This window comes from Cyanistes caeruleus, chromosome 10 (assembly GCF_971803275.1).
Source record: "Cyanistes caeruleus chromosome 10, bCyaCae1.hap1.1, whole genome shotgun sequence".
Classification (NCBI taxonomy): Eukaryota; Metazoa; Chordata; class Aves; order Passeriformes; family Paridae; genus Cyanistes; species Cyanistes caeruleus.
This window is the reverse complement of record NC_141710.1, coordinates 4,296,152-4,318,579: the sequence shown is the minus strand read 5'-3', so window position 1 is coordinate 4,318,579 and position 22,428 is coordinate 4,296,152. Positions and strand designations below refer to the sequence as shown.

General features: G+C 43.6%; 1 protein-coding gene across 5 annotated transcripts in view; it reads right to left on the bottom strand.

The window, feature by feature from the left end:
* PAK2 (p21 (RAC1) activated kinase 2) overlaps positions 1-22,428 on the bottom strand; it is a 44,395-nt gene that overhangs the window by 10,316 nt on the left and 11,651 nt on the right. For all 5 annotated transcript variants that reach the window (XR_015274218.1, XR_015274219.1, XM_086843211.1 and 2 more), the window contains 8 exons: positions 10,937-11,147; positions 5,769-5,869; positions 5,135-5,285; positions 4,526-4,557; positions 4,066-4,173; positions 2,709-2,841; positions 2,183-2,246; positions 1,701-1,749 (listed from right to left, as the gene is read on the bottom strand). Coding sequence is in view for 3 of the 5 variants with exons in the window: in XM_086843211.1 (XP_086699337.1) it covers positions 1,701-1,749; positions 2,183-2,246; positions 2,709-2,841; positions 4,066-4,173; positions 4,526-4,557; positions 5,135-5,285; positions 5,769-5,869; positions 10,937-11,123 (825 nt within the window). In the remaining 2 variants the exon portion in view is untranslated. The remainder of the gene's footprint in view (positions 1-1,700; positions 1,750-2,182; positions 2,247-2,708; positions 2,842-4,065; positions 4,174-4,525; positions 4,558-5,134; positions 5,286-5,768; positions 5,870-10,936; positions 11,148-22,428) is intronic.

Sequence of the window (22,428 nt, the reverse complement as noted above, 5' to 3'; positions counted from 1 at the left end):
TGGATCAGCACACAACTTGCACCCACAGCCAGCATAATCCTCTTGCAGCTGAAAAGATCCACAAATGGTAAGAGAGGCCAGACCAGACAGCAAAGGGCATTCAGAAGATAGAAAGATATTCACTCAATTCCACACTAACAGGCCTGAAGCAGAAGAGAATCCTGTAGCAACTCAGAGAGAAAATCTGAGCCTTTCAATGCAAGGTGAGGCGTTTTTTTGTTCTTTATTCTGACCAAACTGGTGTTTGGTATAAGGAATGCTGGAAGACAGAAGGAATTCCTCTCAAAGCCATTAACTCAATAAACTATCCAAAAGAGAAAAGGGAAGATAAAGGCTCACCTCATTCAGGAAATAAACTAACAAGGACAAGTACTACAAAGTTTACAATGGAGAAGAATCATCCCAGCCCTATTAACTCCAATACTCTGAGGATGCAGTTTGGAGTTCTGCAAGACAACCTGGGTTGACTCCAAAACCCAACACAAGAACCAACATCATCCTGTAGAAATGATTGTTTTTATATTGCCAAGGACATTAAAGGAAGAAATTCTCATCATTCTGCAGCACAGAGTGACAAAATAACTATCACTGGAGGCAGAGCAGGTTGCTGAGGGTCTTGTGGGAGTTTGGAATGGAGGCCTCAATGAGCAGATATTCCACAACCCCTCTTGAGCTCCTGTGTCATGCTCAATCATCCTGCCTGAGAGGAAAAAAGCTTTCTAATATCTAACTCAAATTTCCCTTATGGCAATTTTTGTCTGTCCCCTCCTGTTCTGTCACTGTGTAGCTCTAAGAGGAATGCTCCTCTTACTGATGAACAAACCTAACACTGTGCTCAGGCATTAAGCAGAGGAAACCTGAGAACTGCATGAAGGCTGCAGGCCACCAACTGCCTGGCAAAGTGCAAAGCAGCTCAAAGAAAGGCCCCCAAAATTCACTTTGCAATCAGTAAGAGGACATGAAATATTGCAGTGTGGAGAGAGCAAAGTACACTGAGACACTGAGATGATGGCAAGGCTCATGTTTTATCAAGATGTAGTGCTCCAATGCAGAACTGATGAATGTGGTTATTGCTGAAAGGGTATTTACTTATCAGTGACCTAAAGAATGCCTAATCTAAAGAAAAAATTCAGGAAATAAATAAAAAACATTAAAAAAAATATTAAGGAAACCTGAAGTTAAACAGAGACAAATAATTCCTAAAATCCAAGTCCCAGAAGCCCTCTGGGTTGATATGGCCACTGGATGACAAACATACAGGGTACTGCTAATGCCACTAATTTCACTGGAGAAACCAAGGGATAAAAGCAAAGAGCAGGATATGGAAAAGACATTCTGACTACAAAAGGGCATCTCATGAGACAAGCTGCTTCCCTAGAGACAGACACAGCCAAGTGTGCAAAGACTAAACAAAATTTTATTTCTGGAAACATAAGACAACAATGCCTGCAATTCTTGAAGGATAAACCATTTTCCAAACTCACTTCTGCAACACCTCACTCCCTCTGCTTTTCACTGGAAAGACAAATCTCTGTTTTTAGCTTTCATCACCTGATTACTATAGAACAAGGCACACTGAGTATGACAAACAGATCTGAGAGGTGATAGCAGCAATGGGAGACACTGAAGGAAATCACTCAAATCCATTCTGGCCACCTACAGAAGAACATTTCAACAAAAAATGGACACAGGAATCTTACCTCCTGTCCTGTTGCCACATCAATAGCTGTGAAAACTGTACCTGAAGCCCTGTGAAGAGAAAGAAAAATGTTACAGCAAGTTACATCTCCCTCCATAATAAACACACATGAACAGCCAAATGAAAAACACAGAATTGTTTCAGTTTTCAATTCAAAATTCCCACCACTGTGTGATGCCTTCACTGTTTATTTACTTTACTGTTTGCTGCCCAGAGGGGTCACGGCTGCCTCATCCCTGGAAGCACCCAAGGCCAGGCTGGATGGGGTTTGGAACAACCTGGGATACTGGAAGGTGGCCCTGCCCATGGCAGGGAGTGGAACTTTAAGGGATGGGCTCATTCCCACCCTAACTAGGTGGGATTCTGTGATTTACCACAGCTGAATGCAGGCAACATCTCTGCCTGCACAGTAAGTGGTGTGAAGCAGAGACCACCACCCTGCTGCTAACACTGGCCCACTGGGAATAAAAGCTCAATACTTACCCCTGCCCGATTTTTTCGTATCTGGTGTATTTTTTCTTCGGATCTCCTATGCTTACAATAGTGCCTGGAAGAAAGAAAACAATCAAAAAGTCAGTCCAATCCCACTGCCCTGCATTAGCAGGGCTGGCCTGGCCAAGATAGGGTGAGTTGACCCAAGAGTGGGTCAACTCAAGTAGCAAAGCTGGTGTCCCAACAGCCAAAGCTTCAGGGGAACATTACCACAGTGAAAAAATCAAGATGGTTAGGGAACAAGCAATAGCAAAAACTATTTTGTGTTACTATGGTTTGATGGAAGCTCATTTGTGACACTGTGATATGCATGGGATACAAACCCAAATCTGTGCTATCCTTGTTTTCCACCCCACAGAGCTCCAAGCACTCCAGAGCCGAGCCAGTGCAGTGCTCTCAGCTGCTGCTGGACATGAAGCTACCCAAGCACTGCACACAGAGCAAGGGTGAGGGCAAAACTGTAACATTTCCCCCCCAGCCCTAAAGCCTTTGTTTTATCTGAAATGAAGGCACCTACGTAGTTTTTCCATGATGTCTTCATCTGACATCTTGGTTTTCTTTTTCTGCTTATCCCCCGCTTTGGAGGCGCTGTCACCACAGGTGTCACCAGCCGGGGCAGGGATGGGGTCAATGACAGAGCGGGTGTAAATCTGTAAGCAAGACCAGAGACCTGAGTGCCTGCTCTGCCATCACTGACCTTCAGCTGGAACCCACCACAGCCCTGCCAAGATCCCCAAGCAACATTTTGTAACAGGAGTGAGGCAGAAATTAGACCTGAGACACATCAAAGCTCCGTGAAACAAGGTTCTGGCAACATTACTGACCTCTGAAAGAGATCCAGGCACCTCCTGAACTGAGAGGATGCTAGGAGATTCCACAGTGGGTTTTTCAGTTTTTTATCAGCTTATTCTTTATAACCCATACCAGTTAGCAGAGCAGAAACCAGTATTTAATAGTGAGATCAACTTCTATTAAGATCTAAAGGAAAAAGATGCTTGATTGCCATGAAAAGAAGGATGAGATTCTCAAATATTTCCCAGTTGTCCCCAGCTTAAGGTTTTTTTAAGGGATTTAATTTCTTGGAGCTTTACTTAATTTCTTCCTGAGCTGTTCACAATACACACAGCTACTCCAGAAATATCCAGCTGTGGACCTCTCACCTTTTATATGTCTAAATCCAAAGAGTGGGAAATTATAAAGCAATATCCCTAGAAAAATAAACATAATTCACATTTGCACTCCTGGAAAAAGTGGGCAACAGAGAGGGAAAAAGAAGGAGCTGGAGTAAGTGGGATCTCTGGGACACCATGACCAAGGTGTGTAGATGAGGGCTACCCTAAAATTCAATGAACAACTTCTCAAGCATTTCACAGATCCTGTAGTGCTGATGACTTTGTGGTGAAATAAGCTTTCAAATCTATAATTTCCATTGGTTGGGGTTTAGGTAGTGTACATGGAAAGGCTGCCACACTGCAATCCAATCAAATAAAAGAAAGCAAATAAATTACACCTGTATCACTGTGTTGTACAAAGCTACATAAACAGCCTACAGGTTTTATTTAGGAATAAAATCCTCCTCACATGTTGGTTTGAAGGATAAGCATAATTGGATGTCTTCAGCATAAACTGACAAATAAATCGACAAATTTCAGTTATCTGAGAGGTCTGTTCCAAGATAAATGATCCTATGATTCTGTTAACTACAGAACTTCTAATCCAACTGATACTGAGAAATTAATTATTTTCTTAACAAATTCAAAAAACAGAAGTTTTCTCTAAAAAGTTACAGCAGCTTATTGCCCAAACACTTCCCCAAAAAGCAGAAGTTCTGCAATGCTGAGGAATGAAGGTTTGTCAGTTTTACAGCTGCTCACCGATTTTGTGTGATCTGGCCGTGGAGCAATCACGGGAGGAGGAGCCTCTTCATCATCCTCATCATCATCTGCCACAGCTGTTGATGGTTCTGAACCTTTGGCATTGGTCTACATTTTTACCAAAGTTTAAAAAAGACAGATAAACAATATTAAAGATTTCATGTTTTTTTTTCTTCACAAAAAGAGAAAGAAATTCTTACAAATGTAAAATGAAAATAACTTTAACCAATCAGTCTATCCTTCAGTTATTACATTTTATTACGAGACTCAAGCACTGTTGCTGCAGTGAAATATGCGACTGACAACCCAAATTTATGTTTCTATTCCACAAAAAAAATCCTGATTTTTATACTTTTAATCTTCATACAATTTAATACTTTAAGATTTGGGATATAACAAGTCCAGAAGACCTGAACTTGTCTGCATCACACAATATCCAAATAACAGTAAACACACTCACCATTGGTGTTCCTGAAGGGAAACCATCTTTTTCTAAACCAGACAAATAACAGAATACATAAAATCAGAGAAAAAGCAATAAAAAGTGAACTTTGTGGAGTACAGGGTAAGAATATTACAAAGCCTTATTACTAAGCTACTTTCATAAAGAATTTGGAAGAAAAGTAGGTAAAACTGCACCTGTTTGTGGGACAGTCCTTCTCTCAGCCCCCCAACACAGGTCCCCCCATCTATGAATCACAAATTATTCTACATCACTGATGTCACCAGCTAGTGACATCAAGCTCAGAGACAGATGGGAGGAGCAAGGCCTCCAGCACAAAACCAGTTCATCCCAGTCCCAGAGTCCCAGCTTGATAAACACAGCCTATTCAGGCTCATTTTGGCTGCTGTTCTCAATGATCCAGTTCCCTTTCTTCCCCTCTCCACTTAAAACAGGAAATTAACTGGACAACGCCAGTTTCCAGTCAGTTTTAAATCCATCTTTGGATATTTGTGCCTCATTGAAATGCACCTTGATTTTAGCACTTGAACCTGATTTATCATTCTGACAGATAGAAGACTGTGCTCCAAATTCCCAGCCTCAGTGTCTTGCACACTTGGCTCTCACCTGGAGCAGAAAAACTCAGATATTTCTGTTTGGCTGTGTCTTTTGAGTCGTAGAATTTCAGCACATCTAGTACCGCCTGGGGGTTTTTCTTCTGTTCTAGCTTGGTGATATTTGAGGTCTGAAGCAACCGTGCCCATTGTTCTGGCATTCCCTGAAAAAAAATAGGGGATTTTAAGCATCCTTTTTGAATTTTAAAGGTTTTTGAAAAGCAGAACAATTCCTTCTATAAAAGCATAACATGCACAGCCTTTAGCACACGAGCGAGTAGAATGGGGAGCCAAAGGTGAAAACACAGATCACAGGACACAACTCCTCCAGGTATGCTGGGCCAGATGTGAGGAATGGGAACACAAAAACACTCAACAGATCCAGCAAAGATCAGTAGTAAAACAGAACCCAGTAAAGAAAGCAAACTGAAGAGGGTTTGTCAAGGAGGGCTCTCCCAGGTGACACAAAGCATCAGATGTGACACTGACATTGCAGAAGCACTAACACATCACAGTGTGCTGTACAAACACACAGGAAAAACAGTTCTTTGGCAGAAACCAAGAGTAACTCGCACTTTATTCTAAAGCTCTGCCTTGGCTTCACTGCAGCACTGACCCGTGGTGTTTCCTGAGGCAGGAATACTCACAGTGAACTCTCCAGTAACAGCATCAAAGCCAACATGGATGGTATGTTCAAAATCTGATGGTGGGGAGATTTCTGGCCTTTCCTTTTCCTTCTTCTTGCTTCCTGAAAAAGAGATTCAAAAATCTCAATGTTAGAAAGGAATTCTTCCCTGTGAAGGTGATGAGGCCCTGGCACAGATTGCCCAGAGAAGCTGTGGCTGCCCCTGGACCCCTGGAAGTGCCCAAGGCCAGGCTGGATGGGGCTTGGAGCAACCTGGGATAGTGAAAGGTGTCCCTGCCTGTCAGAGGTGGAACTGGATGGGCTTTAAGGTCCCTTCCAACCCAAACCATGCTGGGATTCTGTGATTCCAAGAACCTTGTTCCATTCAAATAATTTATACTATGGCAGCAAGACAACAAGAGATTAAGATCAAGAGCTCTGTTGAGTACACAAAATCTAAACATATTAAATGTTTAAAATGCTAAAAAGAACATTTTAATATAGATTAAGAACAGCAGAAAAGACATCTTCAGTTCAACCTCAAGTTCACCCTAAAGACACTTAAAACCCAGTTGCCTCACTGCTTCAATTCAAGGTAATTAATGCAAACTAAGACTTCCTGTGATGAAGATAAGAGTTTATAGCCTTAGAGCAATTACCTAATTTAAATTAGAAGAGGGGAAAACATAGTAAGTACCAGAAGCAAGAACAAATAATTAGAAGGCCCACGTGCACAATCCAACCTAGATTCAATTGAATTTATAAGACATTTTCTAACACCTGGGGCTTCAGATTTTTGTTTGTTTGTTTTGGGAGTTTTCAGAGGGTTTTTTTTTTATTTTATTTTTCTGCTTCATTTTTAAATTCACTTTAAAATTTCCCTTGTTTCAGTATGGCAAAAGCAGGTACACCAGCACTCTCTTCATTACTGCACAGCAAGCAAAGATGGTGCTGCTGAGAGCCAGGAATCCGTCTGAAATCCCCTCACGCTGGCGGGAAGGGAAGGACGGGGAGCGAGGACAATACTCCCGAATGAAAAGCCATGTGGGCTGCCTCCAGCTGAACAATGCCACGGAAAGACACGGCTGTTATAAACAGGATATCTTTAATATGGCTGCACAGGGCAGAGCCAAAAAGCAAACAGGCTGTCAGACTTTTCATTAACAGTGCTCGGCCACAGCACGCTCGCTGCTGTGGAAGTCAAGGAAAGCACTGTTTCTGCCCTATTTCTTGCAGGTTTTTTATGTGGAAATCAAGGGGGAACACATATATAGATATATATCTAAAAAGTTGTATTCCTCAGGAAGGCTCCTGCCTGGGAGCACTTGACATGCAGTGAACAGGAGCTGGTGCTCAAGTCCTCCAGCACGTGCTGGGTAAATCGACCCACTCCTTCCAAAAATACACGGATCCCACGAGTGGGCAAGGCAGGGAGACTAAAAGCCATTGCTCTGCCCACAGGAACAGCAGAGCAGCACTTCAAACAAACAGCCCCAGCCAGAGGCAAGCCCGGTGAGTCATGTGCTGGCAGGACATCCTCGAACTCCGAGAACAAGGCCACGGCAAGGCCATGCTGCCTCCAGGCCCCTGGCTCCAGATTGAAATGGGAATCCCTTCAGTGCAGAGCAAGGCTCCTTTCAAACTGCACATGGGGGTCTTTCTACTGACATGGCTGAGCCCTAAAAATCAAAGTCTGTAAGGAGAACATGAGAAGCTGCTACAGGTTGGTGGCAGCACACCAAGAGAGACTCCAGCCCTCTGAGGGTGCTGAATTTGGGTGCTGAAGGTAGCAGACCTGGGTGCTGTTGGCTCAGTGCAGTGCTCTGTGTCTGGAGCAGGCTCTGCCTTAGCCTTTCAATCCTGCAGAAATGGGTGTTTTACCATTTTATTATTGGTCATGGGATCTTATTTTGGCCTTTGGCCCTGCAGAGACAGCAGTACAGTCTCCCTGGTCCCAAGAGGGGAAGAACACAGGTTGTTTGGAAGGATTTGGTGAGCTGGAGGAAGGCTCTGTCTGATTAAGAAGGTGCCTCAAATGGAACCAGACTCTTCCCTGCATGAAGCCACAGGCACCCAGCAAGGTGTCAGCCTCAGTAATTCCCAGGGCAAACCCATCCTCAGGCTGCCCTTGCTTCCCACCAACCAAATTCCATACACAAGGCAAGAAAGAAGCTGTTTCCCAACAGCTGGAGGTAGCAGGCAGACTCCAGAGGTGCACCTGGAGTTGCTGAGCTCCAGCTGAAACCGAATGCGCCCCCGAGCACGTGATGTGCAGGATCTGGGTGATGCCCTCAACACTTTCTGCTCAAAGACAAACATTTCTGGTTTTAGGGGACTATTTTAAAGCTTTCCAAAACCACAGAGAGGTTCCTTTGACTTCAGAAGTCAGGCCAAGAAAATTCATGGCAATAAAGTACTCTAGTAAGAAGATGACTATCACTTCATTTATGTTAAACAATGGAACGGGGGCGGGGGGAGGGGGGGGGAACCGTCGATGAGTGGTGATTAAATAATCCCTTCAAACCCTTAGGATTATTTCAGCACAGAACTAGCTCAGACTTGGGACAGAAACTGTGTAATTGCTAAACCTCTTCATCTCCAAGTCCCCCAAAGCACAAGAACCTCCCAAGAGAGGATCCAGGAGCAGATGAGGCTGGCCAGGAGGGACCTTGCAAAATCATATGGATAGAGATGTACAGACAAAGCCAAACAATATTCCTGGATAATGGCAAGGATTTTTTCATTTTCTGAAAAAGAAAACTGAACATTTTTGTAGTGATTTGTTAACTTACACACTGCCTGGAGACATTGTTCCCATGACAAAATTTCTACCCCAGTTTGACAGATTATTTTGTATCTAGTCCAATATATTTTTTAAAGCTGAGCAGGAAGTTAGTATTTCTGTCAAGCTTCCCAGCAGAATTTAAAGAAAAGAAGGATTTAAATGGGCATTTCTGGGGAGGGTGCATCCCAGCCATGCTAATGAACAAAACAACTAACATCTGACTATTGTGTGAGTGCCAGAAAACACTGTGCCCACTTCTGTTCTGCTTACATCCAACAGCCAGTTTTGCAGACTTGAGGGCCAAAAATCCCTTCTTTGGATATTTATATTAGCCTTGCTGCAGGTCATGCAATAGATGAGTTTCTTCCAAATTAAAAAAACCACAGCTTTCAGATAGATTCTCTAAGTTGGGTAATTAAATTTCCATTTTTCCTAATATCTTGCCATGCAGGAAAATCTGCTTTTTTTCAGGAAGACATTACTTGAATTACTTTTTAACATCTAGAAAACACAGACTGACACTCATTTCCTCTAAAATGTAGTTTTCTCAGGAGAAATTATTTCTCCTATTTTCAGTTCACAACACAAAGTATCGGTAGGTAGATGCTAAATAAATAGGCAGATTAATTTCCTTACATTTGATACTTTTCAATACCTATCTATCGTCAAAAGACTCCAAAGCAACTTGAGATGAGCCAATACAACTTTAATTCTTCAACCACCTCCCCATTCCAGCAACAAATAAACCCACCATCAAAATGAAAAGAGAAAATGTCCATGGAGAAAAAAGGTGTCATGGAATGTCACAAAGCTCTCCAGCTGTACTTGTACCCACTTGCATTCTTAATTAATTTGTTACTAATTCAGAGCAAGGAAAGCCTTCCTTCATTTGGGGTTTAAGTTCTACTTCATTCCTGTCTGTAAAAGGGCCCAAACGCTCTGATGAACCACCAATGCAACAGCATAAAGACAAGTGCCATCCCAGCTCCTAAACTGTTCTCCTCACCTGAAGATGGACAGATTTGATCCCTCCTCAAGATTTCCTTGCAGAATTCACCATGACAAATTCTGGATATTTCCTTGTGGGACCAACATGGTAAAACACCCATTTCTGCAGGACTGAAGGGCTAAGGCAGAACCTGCTCCAGACACAGAGCACTGCACCCAGGTCTGCCACCTTCAGCACCCAAATTCAGCACCCTCAGAGGGCTGGAGTCTCTCTTGGTGTGCTGCCACCAACCTGTAGTAGCTTCTCATGTTCTCCTTACAGACTTTGGTCTTTAGGGCTCACCCATGTCAGTAGAAAGACCACCACTGCTACTGCTGCAGCTCAGCCACAGACAGGCTATTTCACAATAAATGACCTTGTGAAATCACTATTCTGCCTCCAAAGGCTACACTGGCCAAATCCTTCCATCCTCCTAAAAAGGAAACACACCTACTGCTGAGAGCAGAAAGCCAGATCCTGAACCTGTCTCCCTGGGTTTGATATCCAGGGAGAAGAGAGGCTGCAGAGCTGCTCACACAGCTGAGAGTGAAAACCAGCCCTGGGGAAAACACTCAACCAAGAGAATAATCAACCAGAGGAGCAGAATCTCTTCAAACAACCAAACTTGTGTCAGCTTGACTGAACCAGTTCTGCCCAGGAGCACACCAGCAGCGAGGCACAGGGAGCCAAGAGCACAGAAGACATCGAGAGCAGCAGGGTTCTCTCCAAGTTGCATATTAAAAGTAGTGTTAACCAGTAGATTAATACAGCAGATTCAGGTCAGGCTTAAGTCCCTGTGCAGTTTTACCATCTCAGATATTAGAAGGTGTTTCTGTCTGCACTGTTTTGTTGTACATGGACACAGGTTCTGGAGAGCCAAGATAAAGGGCTCCACTGCTGTATGTGCACTCCCCATATAGAAAACAGGACAAACAACACACAAACACACTGTAGTATTCATTATAGCAATTTTTTTTTTCAGAAATCATCTTTTTTACAGCAATCTAGGTTTATCTCCACTAGTAATCAATCCTAAGAGTGCAGTTCCACAGACAAAAATATGTAATTTGCACGAGTTTTCCTTCATGCAACTGCACCTTTATCACTATTTCTTTACTGACTTTTTTTTCTCCTCAAGGTGCTACATAAACCATCACCAACATGAAGTAACTTCTAAACCAACTGGGTGTTCAATTTGAACCAGAAATCTGCATCTAAGTAACATGATCCCCAGGAATGCCAAACATCGATTAGGGTTGTTTGGAAATGCAATTACTTCAAGCTGGGCAGCAAACAGGGGGTGCTTTTCCAATCCCCTATGCTTGGCCAGGCTGGACTCTTGACATCCAAAGCATCACCAAAACTTACAAGGAGAGTAAAGGAATACAAGCTGGAGTGGAAAAAAGAGGCATCTTACCTTTTTCATTGCTATAGAATATAGAGATGATTTTATGCCTGGGTTTCCTCTCTTCTGGGACAGAGGGCAGGGGTTTAAAGCTGTTGTTGGTTGCCAACTGGTCTTTGCCCCCTGCACTGAAGATAGCGCTGCTCATCCGGACGGGAGGGGCGGGGGGCTTGTCTTCCAGTTCTCCGTTGTCAGACATGGTTCTCAATAGCTAGGGGAAGCCCTGGAAGAGAAAAAATGGGATCTGAATACAGGAAAAGAGCACGGAGTACATGAACGTACTATTCCTTCTGCTGGCAGAGGGGAGGGAGGTGTGAATTCAGCTCTGAGGAACACAGACACTGATGCCTCCACCAAAGGAAGCAAATCCTCATTCCCACTTCTAGGACACCCATTCATTTCTGCCAGCAGCAGCATTTGTGGGATAGAGTGACAAACATTTCCAGTGATAAAATAATCCAGACCAAATGAACAATTCCCAGATCTGGTCTTCTGTTCACACAAAGGGCCTAAGTACAACATCCTTTGGGGGGTACCCCTAGTCCAAAAGGCTTCATGCTCTAACACCAAACAGCTTTAAAAGCCTCAGATGCTTTTCTTCTTGTCACTTATCAGACCTTGAGGACAAAGGAACAGCTTATATTATATTACGCCATAATTCAGCACATTATCCACTCGAAGCATCTCTACCCAAATCACACAGCCTACATTAAAGAGCTCAGCACTGAGATCCACAGGATGCACTCCACTTCTGAATGAGGCTTGCGTTGCTTCCCCACTCGCTGCCAAACTTTCTCCACTTGTAGAAAACAACATATAGTATCACCACAATCCTCTTTGAATCCTCAACAAAAACATCAGCAAAAACACAGACAAACAGCTGCTAGAGCTACAACCCAAGCACAATAAAACATCTACGTGACACATTCCCCATTCAGAAATATCTCTGCTCCATTTCCTCCCTCTCTGTAATATTTTGGAGATTTTTTTTTTCTGATCACCAGGAAACTGGCAGCCTCTCTGCCACAAAGTAAAGAGCACAAAGAAAGATTTACTTAAAATACTTCTCAGTGACAGGTAACAAACAGTAACAAATGGACCCTCAATTCCTCTGTTCACTCAAAATGACAAGTTACCTCTTTGGAACAGGAGCCAACACATCTTTGCGTTGACCTCCTTCTCCTCTCACAAGAGTTTGAGAGGGAAATGGGAATTTCACTGGGAAATGAATGGCCTCCTGGTGCCCACCAGCTTCCCATCACATCTCAAGGCATGACTCACATGATCTGTGTCAAGAGCCACGACAAGGCAGTGCCATCCCCTCTCAATTACTGTGCTCCCAACAATACAACACCTGCATCCTGCCCAGCAGCACAACCAAAACAACGTGGGCTGTTCATTCCCTGGCATTTCACAGGGTGGGTGAATGCTGCCAAATCCCAGCAGAGGGACACAAGTCAGGCCAGCAGCCTGGACTGGAGCAGCACTCTGGTTTATGTTGTGAAGCTCAAGGAGATTAACATTAATTATCCCCATATACGACCATGATAGAATGTAATTTCTGTAAAATATCATCAGAGGCACAAGCAGCACAATGTTCTGGTAGAGCAGTAGAAACTGGACATGTGCTGGTTGCTGCATGACTTGGAGGCCAGGAGGAAGAGCACTCCAAGCTGTGCAGCATCCACCTACACAGCCCTGCCTGGGACCCCTTCTCTGGTGACAGAATTATAAACAGACCTGCCACCTGAACGTGGCTGCAGGGATGCAGTTGTGAATCAGGCAAACTCTTCCAAATCCACTTACTGATTGCTTTCAGATGTTGCAAGTTATCAGCAAGATAGTCTTGTTTCCCACCATAATATGAGGGACAAAAATTAAGTGTCCTGCAACCCAACAGCAGGCTTTAGCAGCCAACCCACAGGGATTTTAATTCCAAATGTTTCCCTTACAAGACATTGCAGAAATGACATGCCAATAAATCAAATAAGGTATTTTCTTTATAAACACATATATATGATAGATCCACTGAATCGAACTGATATACTTATATATATGTATATATTCCTATACATATATATTTATATATATACTGAAGTCGGGTTTGGAGTGATGGTAGTACAAGGGGACCATAATCTATGTCCTTTCTGTTAATTAAACCTCAGAAAAGAGGTGGGTATAGGGTCCTTAGGTATCCAAATGGGGACAGGTAAAACTAAAAATGTCTTCTTTGCAACAAATGCAATCAGACAGCCAAATAAACTGTAGCAGATAAATAAGTGCATCACATAACTTGAATGCCAAAGTGGTACACTGGGCAAAGAAAGCAACATGAGTGGCCCTTTGTATTTTTCCAAAGCAAACCCTATTACTTCCTGCATAACTGTGCAGTTTTTCTGAGCTGTCGGATAAGAGTGGGATGTAAAAATAAACAACTCACCTGCATCTGAAACTGGACAAGAACTAACTTGGCCCTCCAAACACACATTAATTCCCCACACACTCCCTTAGAGAGGCCAGTCACTAAATGAACAACCCTATCATGTGGTATTCAGGCTTCAAATTTAAAACAAAACAAAAAAAATAAATCCACACCAAAAATACCAACCAACTGCACTTCTGCTGATGTAATTTTAAAATAAAATTCTCACTCTAGTAAAAATCCTTCATTTTCAGTGACACGGGCAGCTCATCAGTCTTGATCCAAAACAAGTTATTCCTTAGTATCTCACGTGCTCAAGTGAAGAGACTGTGAAGTATCAAGTTGGAAGGAAGGATATGGAAATCCAAATCTATTTCAGGAGAAAATCAGCATTTCAAGGAACTGGTGTACAACAGATACTGGTGTAGAGCATCTGAGCAGAACCCTCCGAGCTGACTGTTTCAAGTATTCACAAAGACCTTTGACCTCACTCCAACTCCAGCCCAGGAGCTCCACAGCAGGAAAACAACCTGTGGGGGTGGTAAAGCAAACTGGAGTGACAGAAAGAGCTCAGGCTTCCCACCTTGAGGACTGGCTCTAGCACCAAAACCCTGCCAGCCTTTGTGTTTTGGGAAATTTCCTCAGCTTTAACAAAAAATTTCAACTTTGATTTATTTAATAAGACATGGTAGAATTTCTGAATATCTGTTTCAAAGATCACTGATAAAATAATGTGCTGAATTCAAACCTAGTTTGCACAAAGGCCCATTTCAAAGCATGGCAGCTTTGAATTAATCATTTAAATAAATGACAACAGCTACACTCACACCAAGCACGTAATGAAGCACAGTTCCGATCCTTCAGTCATCATTGGAAGAGGAAAACCAATCATTTTGTCTAGGTTCAAATCTAAATACTTCTTTCTTCTGCAGTCAGCTGGAGAGCAGTTCCCCTCTCCTTTACCCCTATCATGCAAGGAAAGTTTCCATATTGTCAGGAAGTATTTGGAAATGGCTTCAGTGGTTTGGCATTATGGGCAATGACTGGAGCTGGGACTTAAAAAAAGGGAAGAAAAAATTAAAATAAGAGTGCAAATCCCCCCAAAGGTCTGTTTCTGCTCTCTCAACCTCCAAAGAGGTGAAGGAGCCCATTCAGCTAGCAGCAGCCAGATAGAATCACTCCTGCACCATCACCCACGTGCCTGCCCTGCTGATTCGTATCTTGCACAGGGAATTGCAAAGACATGGGGAATTTTTTTCCAGTGCCTGCCAGGAATCTGTCACCCAGCAAAGGGGGTGTCACATTCGTATACAATCAGACAGCACAAGCAATGGTGAGTTTTTCAGCTTGGCTGAAAGACATTCACTAAAATAGTTAACCTGAGTTTCAGCAGCCTCACAGAAGTATGCTAAAGGTAACACATGGAAGAGGAGCTCACTTTCATCTTTCCCAGTGAAGGAAATACCAGTAATAATCACGTATTCAAGCACATCAGCAGCTCCCCCACAATCACCAGTCACACTACATTTAGTACAAGAACTAGAAAGCAATAGATTGAACCACAGAGACGAGCTGAGAAGCTGCAAAGAACACTTAATACAGGCTCAGTCCCACCACAGGACACAACTGCAGCCCATTACACTCCCAAGAAAACAGACACAAAAAGAGCTAAAAGCTTTTCTCGCCACAGTTCTGCTGCTTAATCCACAGAACACCTTCACAGGTGCCAGTGCTGATTTTCAGTCCTCATCCCCAGTACCTGACACTCGTCCCTCCTTTTGACAAAGGTTTCTTGCCCTGCACTAGGGGAGTGAAAATTAAATGTTCTCTCCATCCTAAGCAGCAGAAGAACAAATGTGCTCTTCGGCAGAGGCAGCAGCAAGTGCCCAGCAGGGTTTGGGTGTCCTAAATCCCTCACCACCAATGCTGGGAGACCTGGAACCATGTTCCTCACAACTGCAGCTCCTCTCTCCCATCAAATCATTTAGCTTGGCAATGATCTCCCAGACCACTGAGCCCAGCAGTTAACTCAGCACCGTTAACCTTTCCACCTTTGCCCGGAGAGGCCGAGGAAAGGCACACACAGGGAGCATCCTGTGAAGCTTAACCCCACCTCCTGTCCCTCCCAACCCCTGAAGGGACCTGCCCACCATGTTCACAGGCACCGAGTTTCATTTTTATAAGCTACATCCTGTGCTATCTTTCCTCTTTTGGGGGTGGAAAGGGCCTGAAAACCCACAGTCACGGCCAGGTCACAGGAGAGTGACAGCCATTCCTGTCACTGCTGCTGTGAGAAAACACCCAGAGAAATGAAACCCTGCCAGCGAGTAAAAGCTGAAGTGAGGACTGGGCAGTGCTTTCAGAAAGCTGACAAACACACTCCTGCAGCAGTGTGTCTGAATGCTTTGTCTTGCCCTTTTTTGTTGTTTGTGTCCCCGTTTCCCCCCCTCCACCCCAGTTCCCCTTGTGTGAACATAAAGCTGGGCTGCTTCCTGAAGGATTTCCTAAGCACAGCTCTTGTCCTGGCCCCGGCTCCCTCGTGATAGGGATGGAGCCTGACACGCACTCCCATCCCAGCTGAGCTCTGCGCTGCTCTTCAGCTCCCCTGATTCCAGAAAAGGACAGACATCTTTCTTCTCAAACTTGCTTGAAGACAAGAAAAAGAAATAAAAAGAAAAAAGAAATAAAAGGATGAAAGGAAATAAAACAAAATATGTCAGTTGTTCTGCTATAGGCTGTAGTGCACACTCCCATTTTCCCTGGAGCACTTGTATTTGAGCAGATTCTGTTTTAAATCTGGATTACAGTGCACACACATGAGCCTTACAAAGCCCTGAGCAGGGCTGGGAAGATGGCACCATGTGCCAAACCAAACAGCTGGTGTAGAAAGCTCTCACATCACAGTGACCTGAATTTGTCTTCTTAGGATGTTCAAATTAATGTATTTGAGCTATCTAGGCTGCACCTGTATTTCACTGTCTGGGATGTGACTACATTGGGCTACTGCTTGGAAAAAGAAACCAAAACAAAACACATCCAGATAAGAGCTGCTTGATAACATGTCCCTAAATTCCTGCTCCTGGCACACGATACTGTGCTTCACACTGCCACTGATCTCTGAGGAGCCAGAGCTGAATCAGTGAAATACATCAAATAAATCTGTCACAGGAGCCTCAGAGAGCTGCAAACTGAACTCAGCTCTTCACTGCAGGTAAATATTACTCAGCTCGTTTACTATCAGCAGCACAACACATTTAAATCCATTTGGCAGGGGCTGACCAAAAAAAGAAGAGTAACAAATTTGAGACTAGCGAGGCACTAAAAAACAACCACTTTGCTTTTGATGTGCCTCTAGAGCTGCGAGTTACTTTTGGGACAACAGCTGAAGTAGAAAAGAATTGAGCCATGCACACAGCTTGAAAGCAACACAGCAAAACTGTTTGTGGCCTGAGAGAAGGAACTGAAGAAAAGAGGCGAGGCCAAAAATGAAGGAAGGGCTGCTGGTGGGTGCAGAGGACACCAGGGTTGAGAAAAGTGAGTTACCACTGCAGCATCTCCAGGCAGCAGCTTCACCACTTCCCAGAGGGCTTTTTGGGGCCACTGGCAACACTTGCCACAACCAGCAGCAGAGGAAAAGAGCGAAGATGTCTGGGAAATAAATCTCCAAGGCAGAAATTGTCACATGAAAAAGAGCACAGAGCCAGTAAGAACAATACAAGAGCTAGTGTGTGATGCTCCAAGGAAAAACTGGTGTGACAAAGCAGATTTAAGACAGTTATGTCCCACTCTTGCTTTATATTATAAAAATTCTTCCTGAAAATGCCTGGAGTCTCATTCCCATTGCCCCCAGGCCTCCAGTGGTTTTGGTAGCTTGCCACACCACCGCCTCCTAATACCTGAAAATCACCATACTGGAAGAGATGAGACTTGATGCTTCATTATTCTGGAAAAGAGATGTAGTTTTAACGTTGAAATTCAAGGGCTTTTTACTTCATCAGATATTTGATTTTCTGTCATCAAACAAATTTTGGAGTCCAAAAGCAGAATGAAAAGTCTCCATGGGTATTCTTCTTTTCTCCCTGCCCCCTCTTTTTTTTTTTTTTTTTTTTTTTTTTTTTTTTTTTTTTTTTCAAAGGCTCCTGTTGAGCAATAGATTTCCTGTGATTAGCTCACTTAGTGCCGATTATAGCTCACTTCCTCCCAGGGATTAGCAGAAAGCAGCTTTCTGACAAGTTTTTATTCAGATGGTGCTACCTAGCCACAGCTTCCTGCCCCATCACTAACAGCGTCTTAGTTCAGCAGCTCGACAGCCTGAAATTATTTCACTGCTTCAGAAAAATTCACAAAACCAGCACATCTCAGATTGTCTTCTCCATGAAAAACAAAACAAGTCTTTTGGGATGTCTAGCTTTCCAACTTGAAGCATTTGGATCCACGAGATTTATTTAATCAGATCCAAAAAGGAGTTTTTTGGAACAGAATGACACTACCTTCAGAGACTGAAAATACTTATCATTTAAACTGAGAAAACCGTGCAAAAAAAAAAAAAAAAAGCAGCGAGGCAGACAAAGAATTGCTTTCTTGCAGACTTGGCAAACGTAGTCCCAGACCTTCTGCCTGCCAAGAGAGGACTTGAGCAAAAGCACGGACAAGAGTAACAGTGATAGTGGCCAGAAGAAGCAGCAGGATAATCTGTTCCACCTACAGTTATTGGAAAGAATTGTGGATGCCCCAGCACAACACTCAGCACTGGGAGCCATCCCTCCTCTGGAAAGGCAGGTACCAACCTCCACGGGACGTGCTGGAACCTCCTCTTCCAGCTTTAGGGGGTCTCAGAAAAGAGGATTTCATCAATGGCAAACCACACATCCGTGAAAACCAAGTTATTGTTATTTAGTTTTTCTTTATGCGGAGTGCAGAGGAACCTACACTAACCTAAAATACTCTGAACAAGCTCAGATGCCCTAATTTACAACCACAAACAGGCAAGACACTGGCCCTTGAAATGAGGCAGTTGAGAGAACAGCTGGGAAAAAAAACAACCCAGAAATAAGAAATATCTGACCCAAACCAATTTGTCATTAAGATTTACAAAGGGACAGAGTAACCAAACCAACAACTATGAAATTTATAAACAGGTCAGGTCCCTCCTTGCCATCTTCCCTTTACTGCTACAGGTGGAAGAGGAAGCACATAATACTTCCACTCTTAACAAGGGTGTAGAAGAACATCAGCCTGATTTGGCAAAATCCAACCGGATGACACAAAGAATATACCCAGCTAAATTCATTCCAATTTGTCTTTTTCCAACCCATTAATTTCCTTACAATTTTTTTTTCACACAAATAGAAGGGAAACATAGCACAAATAACTGCTGTTTAATTGACAAGTGATAAAGAGATTTAGGGAAAAAAAAAAAAAGATAAAAATCATGGTTGGAGTGGAAGGAATAAAAAAAAACAGAGAGAAAATTATCTTTAGCACAGAAGAAGGAATAGCTAAAACTGTAATAGATGTGCTTACTATAAACTGAGTTACACAAGACAAATATCCTATTGATGGGTATTTGAAAGGGTTCCTAAGGCTTCCTAAAGGAAAATATTCTTCAAACCCATTGCCAAAGTCCATTACAACCTGGAGTAATTATTGACTCCATAAGACACTGAGCAGATGTGCAAAGTCTTGCACAGAAAATGAGCAACCGGGCTGCAAGTCCTGGTAAAAGCCCATTAATGACAGCAAATTTAAGCAAATTAATGATATTTGGCTCACAGAATCCTGGGGCCACCTGTAAGCTGTGATTCATCTTCGCTTTGTCCCTTGAACCCTGCAGAGCACTCAACACCCACCCAAGTCATCACTTCTGCTTCATGAAATAAATGTGCCTCTGCTGAACCGTGGTGGCATTTTGCCACCAGCAAACCAGGAACCTCTTCTCTGCTTTATCACCACTGAAAGACCTCAAACACCACAGGTGACAGTACCTGGTGGGCCTGAGAAGCGACTTCCCAACAGCCTTGATTTCCCATTTCCCCTAAATTTGGCAGGAAAACTCACTTTGGAAGGCAGCTGATGGCAGCAGCATACAGGATGAGCTGATGGACACAAATGCCCATTCCCACCTTTTTTCTGCAGGAACAGAGAGGTCTAAGAAGCGTGGTGGAGGAGGAATGAAATCAAGAGGGATCCAAGAGATCCATTCCCACCCTCTGCTGCAGGGCTGGGGAGTTGCCGCCTACCCACCAAATTCGGGCCATGTTTTATCCAGCCTGCAGCCAGAGTTTTCCTTCAAGGAACCATTGTGCAAAGATGTATAACGATAACACATGCTCCAAGGTGTTTGAACCAGCCTGTTCAGTGCTGAACAAGGAAATTATCCTTCTTCTCCTTGTTGAAAATCCTGAGTCAACTAAAGGCAGACAAGGTAGCCGGCCGCGGGCACTGTGCATGCAAATCCGTGAGTTGGGGTGCTTGTGCTTACTCATATTTCACCACCTAGCAGACACTTTTCAGCCTTTATTTTTATAGCTGAGGTTTTCTAAAGATCAAAGGAGAATAGGGAAAAGGGCAAGTATGGAAAGTTTACAAGAAAATTGAAAAATAAAAAATTAAAAATAAAAGTCTGCTTCTCATTGTTGAGATTCTCTCTTAATTAAACCTGACATTTACAGGCAGGGAGGGACCTGTAAATGTTTTTTTTTGCTCACACATTCCAGAGCAAAAGTTATTTGACTAAAGGCTGCCCTGCACCTGTACAGCTTTTCTGTGTTAATTTCTGTGCATTTCTGTGTTAATAACAGCATTCCCAGCTCTTTAACCTGGAGATTCACCTTGCAACAGAGCTCTACAACCCTCAGGCTGCTGGCAAAGTGCAGAAGGGTCACCAGTAACCCCAAGACAGAAAGGAAGCACTTTTTAAACCTTTTTTTTTTTAACCTTCAGATATATTATTGGGCAATGGTGAGACAAGGCCTGGCTTCCCCATCCATTAGAGGTAACTGGAAAAACAGGAGGTAACACGAAGTCTGTATAAGGGTGGCAGAACCAGAAAGAATCCAAGGTTAAGGGATCTGGCATTCCCTCATCACACTGGTAGAGCTGTCAAATGTCAGCTAAGGGAAAAAGGAATAATAAGGGAGAAGACAAAGGGGAAAGATGAAATGTCTCCCCCCAGAAGAGCTCTGTTTTTCACAGGCACTCAGAATAGAGCTCTTTGTTTCTCTCTAGTGGCTGCCCAAGGCTTGCTCCAACCACAGTAACCAGTGGATAGCGGGAACTTCAGCTGGGCAGAGCAGTCCTGGGGCCAAACCCTTGATTCTTCCTACAGGAGTGCCAGCCTGCCACAAAATGCCACAGGGGAGATCCCAGGGGACACCAGTACAGCTGCTGACCAGGTAGTCACAGCCCCTGGGAAAGGTTCACCAGTTTGCTGAAATCCCTGCATGACACAAGCTCAAGATGCTTCCTTTCTCATACCCACACCAGACACAAATCTGGCAGAGAGACAGCAAAGGCTTCAAGAAATCAAATCCAGGAGCTGTAAATACCAAAAGCACTTGAGCATGGCAAAAAGAAATCACACCCCAGAGATGGCTTTGGTGGACACAGCTCATTAGTCAAGCATATTCCAGCAGCACCACACAGAAACTAGAGCTCATTTCTCCTGGGAGAGGTATATTCCATTTCTGTCACAACAGAAATGTGTGACACTGACTTCTTCAAACATGGAAACTTCTAGAGGAATAGGGTTCCCTGCAGCATCCCACTTCTGCACCAAGGAGTTCACTGCTGATAGCTGGAAAAGCTGTTTGTAGAAGGAACCATAAAGCCCACCTCATTCCACCCCCACCATGGGCAGGGACACCTTCCACTATCCCAGGCTGCTCCAAGCCCTGTTCAGCCTGACCTTGGACACTTCCAGGGATCCAGGGGCAGCCACAGCTTCTCTGGGAAGCTGTGCCAGGGCCTCACCACCCAAAGGGAAGAACTTCTTCCCAACATCCCATCTAAATCTCTCCTCTTTTATTCTAAAACCATTCCCCGCCATACTACTGCAATCTGCCTGTGTAAAACGTCTCTCCCTCTTTTTTCTAATCCCCCTTTAGACAGTGGAAGGTCTTCCCTGGAGCCTTCTCTTCTCCAGGCTGGAGACCCCCAGCTCTCCCAGCCTGTGTCCAGAGCAGAGAAGCTCCAGCTCTCGGAGCATCTCCGCAGTCTCCTCTGGACTTTACAGGCCCACGTTTCTTCTGCTGAGGACTCCAGAGCAGGATGCAATATTCCAGTGGGATCTTTTTAATTAAATGAGAATGCAACACGTTCAGGAAGGGTCACCCCAATATTTCCCTGCAAAGAGCAGCTCAGGATGCTCTTTGCATGGAGAGAGCAAAATACTCTCAGAGCTCAGCAGTGAAACCTCACTCCCCCTTCTGCCACAGAGCGTTTCAGGACTGCCACATCTTTGTTACACTGATGAGGTTTGAAGTTTCACAGATTTTATACAATACAAGGACACAACCCCTGATTTTGTTTTTTCCTAGCATATTGAGGTCTATTAAGAGAAGTGAAGTACCTAGATGAGGTACACAACCAATTCTGCAGGCAGAGAAAAGCACCTTAGGCAACCCCTTCCCCATTATTTCAAGACAAAATAAAATATAAAAATTACAAATCACAGCTGCCACAAATTCAAATTATCCTGAATTCTCAGATACAATTCTGAACATTAAACCTGGATTTCTCAACAGAAAAACAAAATACTGTAATGTTTTCTTTTAAAAAGGGAGGAAATGAGCAAGGCAGAGGTGCTCTGGAAATCACTTGCTGCAGTTCACACTCCGGTACTCCTGTTGTGACACTGCCAGAGTTTTCCTTGTGTGCTCTTACAGATTTTCTACCTAAAAAATACTTGCACACATACAAGCAACACATTCACTTACAGCTTAATGCAGCAAATTCCCTAAAATTTGGGGTAATGTTCCTGTATGCCTTTCAGGGAGCCAAAGCACTCATTTGCACACTGGAAGTAACAATTTCCACTTAAAATACTGGCTGCCAGAAGGAGTTTTTAAACTAACTTTCTGAT